At 38.2% G+C, this 16,970-nt stretch overlaps 1 protein-coding gene across 4 annotated transcripts in view; it reads left to right on the top strand.

The window, feature by feature from the left end:
* The window catches only part of Mau2 (Mau2 sister chromatid cohesion factor), an 85,607-nt gene extending 69,885 nt beyond the window's left edge, over positions 1-15,722 (top strand). For 2 of the 4 annotated variants that reach the window (XM_067129941.1, XM_067129943.1), the window contains exons 8-12: positions 6,803-6,898; positions 7,255-7,460; positions 14,466-14,668; positions 14,842-15,018; positions 15,145-15,722. In XM_067129941.1, the coding sequence (XP_066986042.1) occupies positions 6,803-6,898; positions 7,255-7,460; positions 14,466-14,668; positions 14,842-15,014 (678 nt within the window). In that variant the 3' untranslated portion in view covers positions 15,015-15,018; positions 15,145-15,722. Of the gene's footprint in view, positions 1-6,802; positions 6,899-7,254; positions 7,461-14,465; positions 14,669-14,841 lie in introns of all 4 variants that reach the window. The other 2 variants (XM_067129940.1, XM_067129942.1) reach the window with 1 other exon arrangement.
* Positions 15,723-16,970: the final 1,248 nt, after the last annotated feature.

Here is a 16,970-nt window from a genome sequence, read left to right as displayed (position 1 = left end):
CGGAGCTGAGGCAAGGGTTTGCCTTCCAAGCAAGCCTGAGCGGTTGCAATAGCAACTTTGTTCAGACAGGGGGTGGGTAGCCTACCACCAAGAGAAAACATATTGAAATTGCCCTTGAAGGGGGTCAACTCCGTGTCCTCCGCCTGCTACCTGGTAAAAGTGCGCAGGAGAACGGATTGCGCCTGATCCCTAGGGAAAATCACCGTCTCCGTAGGGACCTCAATTGAGCGTACCCAGGCTTCCTCCGTCAGCCTAACGAAGCCTGGGTAGGGGGCAAGAGATCAGCCGGGAAGAACTCCAGTTCTTCTAGACGCCTGGTACCTAGGCCTTCAATGGTCAAGGTGCCTTCATGCTGGACAGCACGAAGAGCAACCCGCCATGGGTTCTTTACGTCAAAAGGAGGGAGGGCAGCGGTGTCGGGGAACTGATAGTGCACCCCGGCACCACCGGAGCGCGACAAATCAGCGATCAGCTTCTCATGATCTTGAAGCTTCTCAGTAAGCTTATCTAGTTTTGTGTCTACCTCCGTGGAGAACCTCTTGAATAATATCCCCGCAAACGCCTCCGGGTCAAAGGCAGGCTGGCGAGGAGGGCTGGACTTGGTCGCCCATCTACTCGCTCCTTTGCCCGGGGTACTCAGTTTGCTCCCGGAAGGCAAAGGGTCAGCACCCTTTGGCTTCGATGGGGAAAGGAGAGGCTTTTCGTGAAGACGACGACTTGTAGCCCTTCGCCTTCAACGACGACTTCAACTTGGGGACAGTAGACTGAACTCTGTCCCTCAAGATAGCAGGTTTGGTGAAGGCCTGAAAGGAAGAGGATGATGAAGGAGGGGGATTAAGGAGGGCGCCTGCCCCCACTGCCTCACTTACCTCAATACCTACCCCCTGGTCCTGCTCGGTGACCATCGGCTCGAGATCCAGGTCGAGCGCAGCGACGACTCTGTAATCCCCCGAGTGTAGGGGGTCCCCTTGCAGGGGCTGGGTTGCGGCCCGGATCTGGTCGATGATAGGTGCGGCCACTTCAGAAGGTACGGCCGCAGTAATCCGGGCGCTGGGATAAAGCAGGTCCCTCAGCTTTTCATCGAGGATATAGGGTTTCCCCAACGGGACATTCCTCCCAAACCCAGCTACCCAGGCGCGGAGAGACCCCAAGGCCTCTTTCTTGAAGGACTCGTCAACCTGAAAGGGGGCAGAGTGTCAAAGAAGGGCTAATACCGTGTTTATATAAGAGCCAAATGTGACCAAATAATAAACTCTGACTAATGTGGTAAAGCGGAAGTAATTAGCTTACCGACTCGTCCTGAAGATATCCATACGATGTGAAGCACACCTCACAGCCGTCCGGATGCCAGACGAACAAGTCATCAAGCCGGACTGCACAGCCAGCATGAGTCCGACACACCACATGCCCGTAGGGTTGGTGGAGGATGGTGGCACATCCGGGCTCCTCACAACGAACAGTCTGTAAGTGTGAAAAGTACATGAATCTACCACTCTAAGAAACTTAAACTATGTAGGGATAAGTATTTTCATACCATGCTACCGGAGAACTCCGGTGGAATGAAAAACCCTGTCAGAGACGGACCTACTAAGCAAAGAAACTTAAAGTAAACAAATCAACCCGACGGCGGGGTTAAGCCGCCGGGGGACAGTAACAAACATATGGTAAGCACCGCCTCCCGACTGCCGGAATTTTCCGGCGGAACGAGAGAGATGAATCAACGGGACTCTCACCACCAGGAACGCCAGTAATAAAAACGGCGGAACCTAAGGGAAGGATCACCGGACTAAAATAAAATTAAAGTAAAAATCTCAACCCGACGGCAGGGTTAAGCCGCCGGGGAGCAGTAGCAAACACATGGCAAGCGAAAAATCTCCCGACTGCTGGAATACTCCGGCGGAACGAGAGAGTTGAATCAACGGGACCCTTACCACAAGGAACGTCAGAAATAAAAACGGCGGAACCCAAGGGAAGGATCACCGGACTCTGATATAATATTAAAGAAATCAAATATATAACAACCCGACGGGGACCAGCAACACTCATATATCAACCCGACGGCGGGGTTAAGCCGTCGGGGACCAGCAACAAACATATGGTAAACAGAAAACCTCCCGACTGCCGGAATACTCCGGCGGAACGAGAGAGTTGAATCGACAGGACCCTCACCACAAGGACCGCCAGTAATGAAACCGGCGGAACCCAAGGGAAGGATCACCGGACTCTGATCTAAGATTAAAGCAAACATATCAACCCGACGGCGGGGTTAAGCCGCCAGGGACCAGTAACAAGTGTATACACATAGAGGGTGGTAAAGAAACTAGTTAACAACGCCACTATGAGGTAGAGTCCCCCGAAGTCCGGTACCATTACTACCGGAGATCCCAAGCCTCTATCGCTAGAGTACACAAGAAGGAAGAGGCAGAACACAACTGGACCCACATGGGCAGGTGTACGCGCCAATCAATTCTGACTAGAATGACCCAGACGCCAAGGCGAATGCGGGAGGCAAAGGGAGGACCGGGGATGATGGGAGGGGGAAGGACAACCCTGAAAATGTTCGAAGACCCACTTGATCCGAGGAGAGCGGGTAAACGAAACAAAGTCAAGACGGTTGTCACCAGGAACCATCCCTGGGAGGGAGCGAACCCCTCCACCAGGGAGGACCCAAGCACTCGGGGAGAACATCGGGGACCGATGTCACACCATGAGAGATGACAAGGAATTGACTTAGGGTAGGCTAGGGAAGGGGGAAAAGCTAAGTAAGGAAGGGCTTAGACCAGAGAAGAGGAAAACAGGAGACTAGGGAAGACGTGTACCCATCTCAACTGAAATCCCAGGCCGTACTAGGCAAAGTGATACCCAAGTAGGGAGAGCTCTAGTCCTGCCCTAACAGGAAGGGAAAAGGAAGTAGCCTACGACCCCCACTCTGACACCTTGTAATAGACACAGTCTATAAAATACGAAGGGGAGAATGAAAGGGAGGGATGTAGAACCAACAGGGAGAGAAAAACCTGTGTCGAAGGCCAGCCAGAACCGTAAGGTAAGGGAATGCTAAAATAGCGTGGAGGAGACACACCCAAGGGAAAAACCTCTACCCCTCCGAAAAGAAGGGGGAGGACAATGGGGTCTCACTCCACCACCCAAACAACGGTCGGTGGACGGAACAACAACAGAAACTCCCTCCATCTGCTGATCCCCTCCTCTCACCTAACCTACTCCAGGATACAAGGGAGAGAGGGAGGCCAAATAGGCTACCAGGAAAGCCTAACCTTGCACTAGGCAGGGCTAGGACAGGGATGTTAACCAGAAATAATAAATAAATAATAAATAAATAACCACCATTACTAAATATATACACTAGACATTGATATCGGCTTGTGCTTGGCACGTAGCCTAACCAACAAAGCGACAGGAAGTAAACAGATAGGACTGTACATGACGCTCGCGGTAATAATGATAAGATTTAAATATAATAAAACATGACATCAAGCACAAACATAATAGAAATCTATAATGACCATAATTAATAGGGAAAACATCCTGGGGAGATACCTAGGCGGAAAATACTACGGGAACCCTAAATGTAAGAACTCCTATGATGGGAAGTTCTACGAAATTAACTTTAGAGGGTATCCCAAAGACCCAACCCAGGCAAGACCACCAGGATGAATCCTATGGGGGGAATGATAAATAATGTAACCGACCAAGAGAAGCCCGAACAGAACAAGCTGAACGAGCGAACCTCGTGGTCGACATGGCTGACAAGGGGACGCCGCAGCGTCCCAACAAGATTCACGTATAATATCTAAATACGATGTAAAACAGCCAAACTTATCATAAAAACCCCACAAGAATATGGTACTTAACTTGGAAACAGTAAAGGTGCTTGACGACATGGTGAAATAAAGGCAAATCACGCCAAAAAACACAAGCCACAAACAAATCTGCGATCAAAACGAGTGCTAGAAATGGAATGAGTTCAGATGGCGCTGGAGTCGCCGTGGCGTGGCTGGGGGGCGTGGGGCGCTGGTACGGCCCCTCACTCTTCTCGGGGATATTGACATAGGGATGTCTATAGAGTGTGGCTCTGTGGTTGTGATTCCTTCACTCACCCTTGGTTATACCGACATCTTCATCGAAGGTGCTCGATCTGGGGGTAGTAACTCCAGCATTCCTGTAAGCTTTTTTCTCTGGTATATTTAGCAATATTTATACCTAGAAATTTGTGTAAGAATGGAATTTCACCGGGTGACACGGGGCCGAGCTCAGAAATTACAGTTTTATAATCACTTATGGCTCTGAAATTTATTTCCTGATGAATGGCATAAAGCTATAATTATTCCTATCCCTAAACTTGGAAAGGATCCCAGTAATGTAAACAGTTACAGACCAATTTGTTTAACAAGTTGTTCATGCAAATTACTAGAGAAAATGGTAAATGCTCAACTAACATGGCACATTCAAGAAAATAAAATTTTGACTCCCACTCATTTTGGGTCACAATGTGGCAGATCTACATTGGATTCTCTATCTAACATAGAACACCATATATGAAGAGGATTTGAAGGAAAATAAATTACTATAACCGTCTTTTTTTGAGATTAAAAAGGCTTATGATACTACATAGAGATATGCAATATTAAAAACATTACATAAAAACAGCCGTGGACACTTACCCAGGATTGTCCAAAACTTTCTGACAAATTGCACTTTTCAAATGAGAATTGACGACGTATTGTCAAGTACATTTTTACTTGAAAATGGTGTTCCACAAGGGAACGTCCTTAGTGGCACACTGTTTAGCAATAAATGACATCAGTAGTAAATAACCTGCTTATTGGAATTAAAAGTAACTTGTATATGGATTGTTTCGCCATATATTATTCAGCATCTTACATAAAACATGCAGAGCAAATCATTAATAAAACTACCATAATAAAAATAGATGAATGGGCCTCAACTGTAGGGTTTAAGTTATCCATACAAAAGACTCAAGCAGTAATGTTTTATAAAAATAAAAAGTGGGAAAAAGGTGAAGAAATAGATTTATAAATTAGAAATCATCCCATACCAATATTTGACACTCACTTGAACTGGAAAGCCCACATAACATACATGAAATCAAAATGTAAAAGAGCATTAAATCTAATTAAAAAACTATCGAACGCTACTTGGGGAGCCGATAGACATACCCTTACTGTATTGTGTAAAGCAACAGTGCTGTCTATCATTGATTATGGAAGTGAAATATATGGCTCGACATCAGACGCAACGCTTAAAACGTTAGACCCAGTTCATAATGAAGGCCTTCGAATATGTTCAGGAGCCTTTAGATCATCACCAAAGTCATCTTTACAAGTTGATTTGAATTAAGAGATGTATTTATTAACAATCATTTACCACTTTTTCCAATTAGATCTAGAAGATTGTTCGAGTCACTGAATTTAAATATACAGCTACCTTCAATAGTACAATTGCCTCCTCCTTAGAATATGAATAAAATGAAAATTTGCACACACTTTAAATATTTATCAAAAGTTACTCATATACCCCAGAACACCATAGACAACATACAGTAGAACATATAATCCAAAAAGGTCCACATTACTCAACATACACTGATGGATCTAAGTCTCAATATGGAGTGGGATATGCTGCAGTGTCCCAAGACAAAACGTATCACTTCTCTCTACCTGATAATGCCTCAGTATTTACAGCTGAGTTATGTGCAATAGCATCAGGCATAAAAAATAATAAAAAAAAAAACATTTAATAATTTAGTGATTTACAGCGACTCCAGAAGTGCTCTAGAAGCCATTCAAAGTTACAATCCAAAAAATAATATTGTACACCAAATTAAGTTTTCACTCCATAAATTATTTAATAATGGAAAAAATATTGAAATATATTGGATCCCTGTCCATGTAGGGATTAAAGTAAATGAAGAGGCTGATAAAGTATCTAAAGAAGCAGTCCACATGACAAGAACTAATGTAAACATCCTTATTAGTAACTATATAAGATATATAAAAACAATCATTGTAAGTAAATGGCAAAATATATGGAATGAAGAACCTGAAAATAATAAATTAAAACAGATAAAATCCAGAGTTGGAAAATGGAGCTCATCATATCAGACTCGTCTTTGAGTAGGCCATACTCGTTTGACATATGGACACTTAATGAACAGTCCTCATGGCCCTCCTCCTGAATGCCCAAAGTGCAAAGTGTTGATAACAGTCAAGCATGCATTGTGTGAATGTCTAAAATATAACCTGCGGCGATTATCAAATTTTGGAAGTAGATCAGTGACGGAAATTTTGTCTGAATCTACGTTTTCAGTAATACCAGTTTTAATTTTCATAAGGAGCTGTGATTTAATTGATAAAATGTAAAAAGTAAATAATAAAAATATCCTAAACCCTTGTTGCCTTAGTTATTAAGTAATTAGTGCAGCTGTCCCTTCAATCCTGTCATGTCTTACTTTCTCAGTCAAAATCCCACTAAAAACCATTCTTCGTATTTCAAGTCATGTTACATCATTGCAGTTCATAGTCACCTCTGTTACTGTAACCCTTGTGTAAAGAAAAATATTCCTGTCACTCATTCCTTTGGAACCTTTCTCAGCCAGGCATATAACACTGCAGTTCCTTACATGCCCTGGCCCACGACCACTCTTTCACTTGTAGTGACATTAATTCATGATGCCTTTCCATTGTTGAACTTTGTAGTTGCTCTCTTTACATTCTCAATTTAATGGTTCTGCAGTAACATGCTTTTGCTTCCATCTTCCTTGCAGGCTCATCGTGCACAGCTGCACACGTTGCTGGCCGTGTATTCCATGAGCATGAATAATTCAGAAGCTGCAGAACTCCAGTTTAATGCTGCTCTGAGGGTATGGTTGTTATGTACACAACATGTCTAGTGTTTTCAGTCAAGTTAAATCATAGTATTTTCACTACTTAGTCTCTTGAATCTTTACATTGAAGCTTATATAATGTTTTCACAACTTTTTCCATATTGTCATAAATTCACATTCTCTTCAAGGCTTGTGTTCTGATAATTGTTCAGGTGTTATCAGGAATAAAATTCTCTACATTTGAACTTTGCTATAATGAATTGCAATCTTTTTCATAGGTTATTGTGGAATTTTCTGCATGCATTTTCAAGAAGTAAAGGTAGAACTCAAACTATGAATCATACTTTGGTATAATACTAACATGATTTTACTTTACTTACCATTTTTTGCAGACCTCAAAGAACAGGGATCTTTGGATATTTGCAAATTTAAATTTGGCTGTGGTCTATTTGCGTTGTCATCGTGAGAGAGATTTTGTTGCAATCATGGACAGAATAAATCCTGATACACTACCCACACAGTCTCAAAGCTTGAGGGCAGCATCATTTTATGTGCAAGGTCTCCATGCTTTCTTCACACATCGTCATAATGATGGGAAGTAAGAATATATGAGCATCTGTGTTGAATATAGGTTTTCCTTTGTCACTTAGTGTCTTTGATATCAAGTGCTATTTAATGAGCTACACCTTAACCACATAACTGTTTGAACATTCCATAAAAAATAAAGGAAAGTACTACTAGTGATTGACAGTAGTTGATATTCTTCTGAATGTTCACAAATTAAATATTAATAAGACAAATGACGAAACAGTTTGAATTGATATTGTTCTTGAAAGACTGAACAGTCATGCATATTTTTTGACAAATGAAGGTAACAGTTTTGCTTACATATACATTAGTAAAATCAAATACGATAAATATAACAGGAAAATATGGGAATTTAAATGAAAAAATAAAAGGAGGAAGAAAGTATTACATTGGAGTACACTTTACATCACACAAGTATAACATACAACAGAAAGAGTTGAGCAGTCAAGTATTGTATGTATACAGTAGCCTATTGAGTAACTACTAATTAAGCCCAAAACAATTCTAAGAATTATGGTAAATGAAAACAGTAGTTATAATCAGTCCCAGATATTTTAAATTGCAGAACACTTCCTCATAATTTTATACATTGCTGTAATTTACAGAACATAAAGCTCCTTCAGTAATGGAGATTATTGCCCTTGGTGCTTGTCGAAAGAGGTGATTTTCATATATCCTCAACTTCATACCATTTTCATGTGCAGATAAAAAATGAACTCTTTTGACTATTCCATTCAGTTGTTTTTTTTGGTTTATTTACTTACAAGAAGATAATTTTATATCAAATTTAAGAATGGGGAATATGGTGGGAAATTATGTTATTTTATGTTCTCAAGCTCTTCAGCTCATGCACAGTTTGGTGCAGTATTCATTAATACAAGTTATGAAGGGCTTGAATACAACTTTGGTTACTGATTTTGTCAAAATTTAATGACAGAATGACCTTGGAAGATCTAAGGGAGCTTTTATGAGTGTCATATTATTTCCTTACTGCCCTGTGACTATGGTAACATGACCAGAGAGAGCATTTCTTTTGTAGGTTATGTCTTGAGTAACATTAAAGAAATAACTTTTAACTGAAAGGACATTTATTTCGTTAATACTTGAGGTCATGGAACCCATCTTTAAAATTTAATCAGTATCAGTATTTGTTCCTACACAAATACAAACCTTCATTCTTTACATAGGATTTAGCTTGTGAATGTGAGCTGGAACAGCTGATTAACCTTCAGACAAAGCCATTAACTACTGATGGTAAGGGGGAAGTCCCACCCACTAGTCATTCTGCAGTTCATTTTGCTTTCGGCGGCCGTCGTGTGAAGATGTCTTTGCGCTTCTCTGCCCAACTGCTGTTTGAAATATTTTGCTATAATTCTTGTTTGTTTTTATATACAGTTGACCTCCAGTAATGGTGGGTGATAGGGACCACAACCACCTGTGATAAGCAAAATTCTGTGATAAAAATGCTTATAACTGCCTATTTTAATAGTTTAAACACCAAAGACCCCCTCTAAAAATGCTTATAACTCCCTGTTTTAATAGTTCAAACACCAAATATACCTTAAACTATCATCCTAAAACACTTTAATATCATTTCAAAGTCATCTTACAACATTACCCTAAAAAATATATGGCTTACAGGTGTGTGAAAACTAATCAAGTTACCCATATATTCAGGCACACACATTTTCTTTCATACAGTATTCAAGACATACTGTTTTCTTTTACAGAAGAAACATCGGTAATTCACGAGAGAGAGAGAGAGAGAGAGAGAGAGAGAGAGAGAGAGAGAGAGAGAAAAATACTGTGTTTGCTGGTGTATAAGAAGCACCCTCGCATAAGATGCATGCCTATTTTACAACGATATGTTGTGGGAAAAAAAAAAACCAATTTTAGTATGTTTCATCATACATTTATTGAAAGATATTTTAAAGTGATTTTATAGGGAAAAATGTATAATTCTAGTTTAAATTTGATGTTATAACAGTGCCTTTTTTGTTTTTCAGCCATGGGTTTGGACTCTGTATGAAATTTACCATAACTAAACAATGTTACTTTCTGGGAAACCGTACCCAAACTCTTACCTCCTCTCAGGTTTGCTGTATAATTATTTATATATGTGTTATCATGACAGGCCACCAGAATGGTTCTATGATTTTGTTTACATCCACTCATTGCAAATGGCTGACAGGCAGATGAATGTTTTTTTTTATTTAGAGAATAAGTAAATGTTTCCTAAAGGTAAAACAGTCCATATACAATGCAAGACATATCAGGTGTGGGTTATGTATGCTTGGGGAGGAGGTACAGTGAGATGATGTGAGCATCCCTTATAGGCTAACTGCTGACGTTTCTACGGTGACCAGATTTTTCTGGTGGTAACCTGGGACCCGGGGGTTTTGGGAGGGAAGCCTGAAGAGCAAAGAACAAATCCGTTAGTGTACATTATATAGTACAGTATACTGTATGTTATGGACGTACCGAAACCTTATGTTGTGTTAACCAGGAATCACAGGTGAAAGTAGAAAAGTACCAGAAGTGTTTTGTGAGCAATTTATAAATAACTTCTGAGTCTGAGATTGAACATGTCACCTTTTCAGGGTTCTTAAAAGGAAAAACAGCCTGTCAGTGAGTAATTAACTACTAACAATTGGCATATTGTTGAAAAATAAAAAATTGGCACAACCGATGCATGTCAGAAATATGAAGATCAACAAGTGACTTGTAGTTATAATTTCATAATACAGTAAACCCCAGTATTTGCGGTCTCACGATTCGCAGATTTCTCTATGGAACGTATATACTCATTATTCGTTGAAAATCCACCCATTTACGGTATTTTTCACTGAGAAATATTCTTTAATTGCTGTATTTTCATCTCTTTTTTATGACTAAATGCACTTTTTGTGATAAAATTATTAAAATACTCGGGTAGTGCTCGAGTTACGAGATTTCACCTTACAATAATTTGATTTTGCAATGGGGTAAGCAATTAATACCGATACGACAATATAAAATATTTTAAAATTTCGTCTGGGCACAGGCAGCAGCATACAGGCAGCGAGAGAGACCAAATTACAAAAGACCAGCTTCTTTTCCTCCAACTCTTTATCCCATCTTCTTGTTATAAAAGTAACAGAGAATGATAAAAGCATTGTTAGTAACGTTATACTCTTGCTTAAATGCATACAGCCATAAACAACCGACCGAGAAACTGTTGTTTTGTTTATCACTGAATTGGATAACCACAGACCTTTTGCTTGTATCTCAACCATCGTACGGTAATACACAATTATCATAGGTTATAGTACAAATGACCTTAATTAGAATAGGACTGATATATTTTTACATTATACCCTTAATCAGTATGGATAAAAGATTGGCAAGGAAATATATTGCTAAATTTAAGCAGCAAGTTGTAGCTGAAGCTGAGAAAACAATGGTCATGCTGCTAATGACTATAAATTATCGTGCATCGGCAACATGGATGAAACTCGACCATAATTAAAATTGGAGAGAAAGTATTTTAATCAAAACTACTGGGCATGAAAGAGCACATTACAGTACTGCTATATTTACGCTGATAAACGATAGATACATAAAGCTCCTATTATGATGAAATCAAGTGAAAATAGTGAACAGAATGTTATTTTTTTTTACCCAAAACAAATGCCCCCAAACGGCCAACGTCATCTCCTAACGAAAAAAATAGCAAAATTAATTTCATAACGAGATGTATTTAAGTTATATTTTGACTTGAAAACACTTTGTACAGTTTAACGAAAAATAGCCTTGCCCCATGTAAATAAAGTATCTAGAGATTCATTTACGCTAATTAGAAGGAAGAAAAGAACTGAACTGAGTTAAACATGGCGAAAGAAACGCTGCGTAAACGATTTCCAAACCAAAACACTGATCGCTATGATCGCAATTTATAATACAAAAGACACAAGAATATATACAGTATTATTGGATACAGTGAATTAAGGCATAACATTTTAAAAGATCCATGGAAAAGATGCATGTTCGTTATGTTGATGTCTGTATAATATGATATGTGAATATAGAGTACTGTACAGTATAATGTAGGCTACGCTACCGTATATGCATAAGATATACATACTATAGTGTAGGCAAAGCTAATTCTTGTTTTGTTATTCAATTTCTCTTTGTATTGAATTATCATAAGTCACTCTGCATGAACCTCCAGAATTAGCTGTTATTAATAATTACTATACCATGAATGTGTAGAGTATACTTTATAGTGCAGACTAGGCTACCATATAAGTATAGATGGTACAGAATACCTTGGTTTAGGCTAGGCTATATTTGAGATTCATTTCTTCCAACAAACGATGGATTTTTTGGAACCTAACCCCATCGTAAGTAAGATAATACCTGTATAAGCATTTTTTATTTTTTTTTTGTGTTTGAACATTCAAAATAGGCAGCTCTTAAGTGTTTTTAGAAGGGTTCTAAGTATTCACGGGTTTCAGCTATTCGCGGTTGGGTGTGGTATGCATCCCCCATGAATACGGGGGTTTTGCTTTAAATGTTCCCACTGGAAGAGCCTTTTCTCTCATTAACAACATGTGGACACCAGATAAATCACAATTCAAAGTAGATACATTGAAACATATACCGGTTGTCAAAAGCAATTTCTGTGATTCAGGTGACAAGTTTTATGATGTTATTAAAAAATCTAGATGTCCTGAGAAACATTAGTGTGTCATTACAGTAAACCCCGTATTCGCGGGGGATGCATACCACTCCTCCCCCCCGCGAATAGCTAAAACCCGTGAATACTTAGAACCCTTCTAAAAAAAATTAGAACTGCCTATTTTGATAGTTCAAACACACAAAATAAAAACTAAAAATGCTTACACAGGTATTATCCTACTTACGATGGGGTTAGGTTCCAAAAAAACCCCATGTTTGTTGGGAAAAATGTATCTCGAATATAGCCTAGCTTACACTAGGGTATTCAGTACCATCTATACATATATGGTAGCCTAGCCTACACTATAAAGTATACTCTATACATGCACGATATAGTAATTATTAATATCAGCTAATTCTGGAGGTTCATGCAGAGTGACATATGATAACTCAATACAAAGAGAAATAGAATAACAAAACAAGAATTAGCTTTGCGTACACTATGGTATATTGTATACATATATGGCAGCGTAGCCTACATTATACTGTACAGTACTCTGTATTCACATATCGTATTATACAAACATCAACATAACGAATATGAATCTTTTCCATGGATCTTTTAAAATGTTATGCCTTAATTTTCACTATATCCAATAATACTGTATGTATTCTTATATTGTTTTTGTATTATAAATTGCGATCATAGCGATCAATGTTTTGGTTTGGAAATTGTTTACACGGTGTTTATTTCACCGTGTTCAACTCAGTTCAGAGCACTTTTCTTCCTTCTAGTTAACGTAAATGAATCTCTAGATACAGTACTTTATTTACATGGGGCAAGGATATTTTTCGTTATACTGTACGAAATGCTTTTAAGTCGAAATATAACTTAAATACGTCTCGTTACGAAATTAATTTAGCTATTTTTTTCGTTAAGAGATGACGTTGGCCGTTTGAGGGTGTTTGTTTTGTGTAAATAAAAATCAAGATTCCGTTCACTATTTTCATTTGATTTCATCATAATAGGAGCTTTATGTATTTATTGTTTATCGGCGTAAAAATAGCAGTAATGTGTTCTTTCATGCCCAGTAGTTTTGATTAAAATACTTTCTCTCCAATTTTAATTACGGTCGAGTTTCATCATTGTTGCTGATGCACGATAATTTATAGTCATTAGCAGCTTGAACATTGTTTTCTCAGCTTCAGCTACAACTTGCAGCTTAAATTTAGCAGTATATTTCCTTGCTGATCTTTTATCCATACTGAATAAGGGTATAATGTAAAAATATACCAGTCCTACTCTACTTAATGTCATTTGTACTATAACCTACGGTAACTGTGTATTACCGTACGATGATTGAAATACAAGGAAAACGGCTGTTGTTATCCGATTCGGTGACAAGTAAAACAACAGTTTCTCGGTCGGTTGTTTATGGCTGTACGCATTTACACAAGAGTATAACATTACTAACAATACTTTTATCATTCTCTGTTACTTTTATAACTGGAAGATGGGATAAAGAGATGGACGAAAAGAAGTTGGTCTACTGTAATTTGGTCTCTCTCGCTGCCTGATTGTACGCTGCTGCCTGCGCAAAATTTAAAAATATTTTATAAATATTGTCGTATTGGTGTTAACTGCTTACCCCAAAATCAAATTTTCGTAAGGCGAATTATCATAACTTGAGCACTGCCTGAGTATTTTAATGGTTTTATCACAAAAAGTACATTTCATCATGAAAATGAGATGAAAATATAGTAATTAGTGAATGTTTCTCAGTGAAAAATAGCGTGAATGGGCAAATTTTCAACGAATAATGTGTATATATATGTTCCATAGAGAAATCTGTGAATCGTGAGACCGCGAATACGGGGGTTTTACTGTATATGATGGGCATAAAGTAATTGGAATCTTTTGCTCATTATGTTGCATGAAGTCTTTTAGTATTTATTTTTCCAAGAGAAGCCCTGTGAATTTTTAGTGACAAACATCATGTCTTTATGGATATGACGCCCTGTTTCCTTAGAGCATAGGTTCACATTGCATAATTCACTCTCAGGAACTCTCTGGCAGATTTCTTTATTCAGACCCTTTAATTAATTCAGAAATTCTGCCTCCCACCCCACAATTTTCCTGTTAACTATTCGACCAGACTATACCAAAAAAGGAGGCTCTTCTTCAGCCCAGGACCTCTGGATCAGGAAGGCACTTCTGTATTGCTGCTGGCCAGCAGAGAACCTTCTTTTGAATCGGGAATGAAATGTCTAGGATTTGTAGAGAACACAAATCTGAGCTAGTTATAAGTAATTAGTTTGTATGAAATTATTTTTAAAAAATTTTCCTTTTTTAAAGGAGATTTTTACGTGAATCTCTGAAGATGGCAAACGCTGAGGATTTGAATCGCTTAACATCATGTTCCCTTGTGTTGCTTGGGCATATTTTCCTTGCTCTTGGCAATCCAAGAGAGGCGCATAATATGGTTACTCCAGCAATGCAGTTAGCATCCAAGATACCAGATCTTCATTTACAACTTTGGTCCTCTGCTATATTAAAAGGTGAGAACTTATTGTTGCTCGTATATATCTTATAGTGAATATGTTTCTTAAAGTTTATTAGGGGTGTTCTCTTTATATATACTGTACTGTGTCATGTTATAATAACGGTCATTTGAGAATTTTTAACATATAGGAGCGTAAATTTATTTACATCTGTTGTTGTAACATTTCAGATCTCTATCGTCAATTTGGTGATGTACCTCATGAACAGGAAAGTAATCAGAACCATAAAAATTTTTCCCAAACTCTGCTCTCTGATCACCTCATGGCCTCACATTTACCAGAACATCGACTTATAATGTGGACAGATGGGCCATTCCCTTTACCAGTGGCGGACAAAATATAAAAATGTAAGGCTCTAACAGTTAATGTAAAATATTGTTTAAAAATAATTCTGTATATAACATTTTTGAATTAATATAAGTTTCTATTTTATGTAACAAACTAATTATAGCAATTGGTTATTCTTTTGGCAGTGTAAACACCTCTTGGATCATGGGACACATTGTCTTATTTTGAATCTTGCCATGCTGCACAGATACACGCTGCTAGTCGTAGTGTGTTTAGTGTCAGGATAAGATTAGGTTGACTGATTCCCATTGTGTTCAGTGTCAGGATAAGACTTTATTTCATTTAATCTCTGTCACATTGGCCATATGTGAACCATTAATTAAGGTTTTTAAGTAATATTGCTTTGTTAACTATTGATTCATACTGTGTCACATCAACTTAACGAAGAGCTTGGGGATTTACCTCTTCCTTTAAGTAATGAAATCCGCTAAGTAAAAAATACTGGCATTTGACCTACACAATGGGGCAGGCTACCCTGGCGCTAACCATCATAGTCGGTAGTATAGCGCAGTTTCATATGAAGTTTCTAAAAGCCTATCCTAACCGGTACTATGTAATTAGCATCAATTACTTATCATTCAAATTCAAGAGATACTGTAATGTATTGCTTCTAACAATACAGGTATGCATCAGTACCTACTTATGCTTTTAAGAAGTGTAAAGTACTGTATACAAATCCCATACAATATAAGTAAAACATAAACGTTGTTTCTTTATAAATATAATTACCCTAAATTCTTCATAACAAAAATAGAGAGAGAGAGAGAGAGAGAGAGAGAGAGAGAGAGAGAGAGAGAGAGAAGAGAGAGAGGCAACGCATTGTGAGTTCATAGTTTAAACTGATATGATGCATATATGTGCATATACCCTGTACACATGCACACATACACTACAGTAATGTACAATACAGTACTGCATTAAGTAATGTCAATAAAAACGATGCACAAGAGAGAGAGAGAAAGAATGGTGACAGTAGGTATATATTGTTTCCTTACATGAAAAACAAAGAGGAAATTGTTGGTTGTGTGTGCGTGTGCGCAAGTGTTTGTGTACCATCCACTCTCACAGGCACTGCCAGGAAAACACCAGTCAACATGAGTGTGTTGTCTGCATTCACTCTCTGAGGCACAAACAAGAGAGCTGTGGCTTACTGTCGGATAACGTTTTTGTACTTCCCAGATATCCCTCGTAAGTCCAGTCACTCAAAAATGTATTAATAGTAATAATAATAATAATAATAATAATAATAATAATAATAATAATAGTAATAATAATAATAATATTCTTTATTGCAGCTCAGGGCCATATACGTGGAATATATAAATACAATACACACAATCTAGATAAGTAAGATAACATGATAAAAATAATAATCGGCAGTAATCGCATAGTTGCTGAAGAAGTAGAAAAAACAGAATTCATAATAATGGTAATGACAGTAATTATATGGAGAAAAATGGTAAAAAAATATAAAAAATTATAACAATTAAAAATACAGACTGCAGACAATTAATTTCCAGCTAGGGACTTTAGGTGGTTACATAAGTCAGGTCCCGAAGGCTAAATATGAGAATTGAAAATCGCAAAACTCTACAATGACATTATTCACAGCAGTAATAAAAAAGGACGAATACCAATAATAACAAGAAACGTAGAAACATAATAATAATAATAATAATAATAATAATGACAGAGTCTGGAGATGACGCTTCACAATTGCAAAAATAGAGAGTAAGTCATTTAAGGAACAGATGCCTCATTATCCCACCTTTCCCACAATTTAGATCTTCTTGCCTCACTGCTTAGGATGCTTTGTATGAGCGAACTGCAGCTGTTTCTCAGTCGGATGATCTGACTGGACACTGTTTCGCCTCACAATGATTTTCAAATTATCCAGGCGGTTTTCTATGAACATCTGCGTGGTGGAATGATAGCGAGGAGTGTTTGTCAG

The sequence above is a fragment of the Macrobrachium rosenbergii genome, chromosome 28 (genome assembly GCF_040412425.1).
Source record: "Macrobrachium rosenbergii isolate ZJJX-2024 chromosome 28, ASM4041242v1, whole genome shotgun sequence".
In the NCBI taxonomy this organism is placed as follows: Eukaryota; Metazoa; Arthropoda; class Malacostraca; order Decapoda; family Palaemonidae; genus Macrobrachium; species Macrobrachium rosenbergii.
The sequence above is the reverse complement of the archived record's forward strand: the minus strand, read 5'-3'. Positions and strand labels throughout refer to the sequence as shown.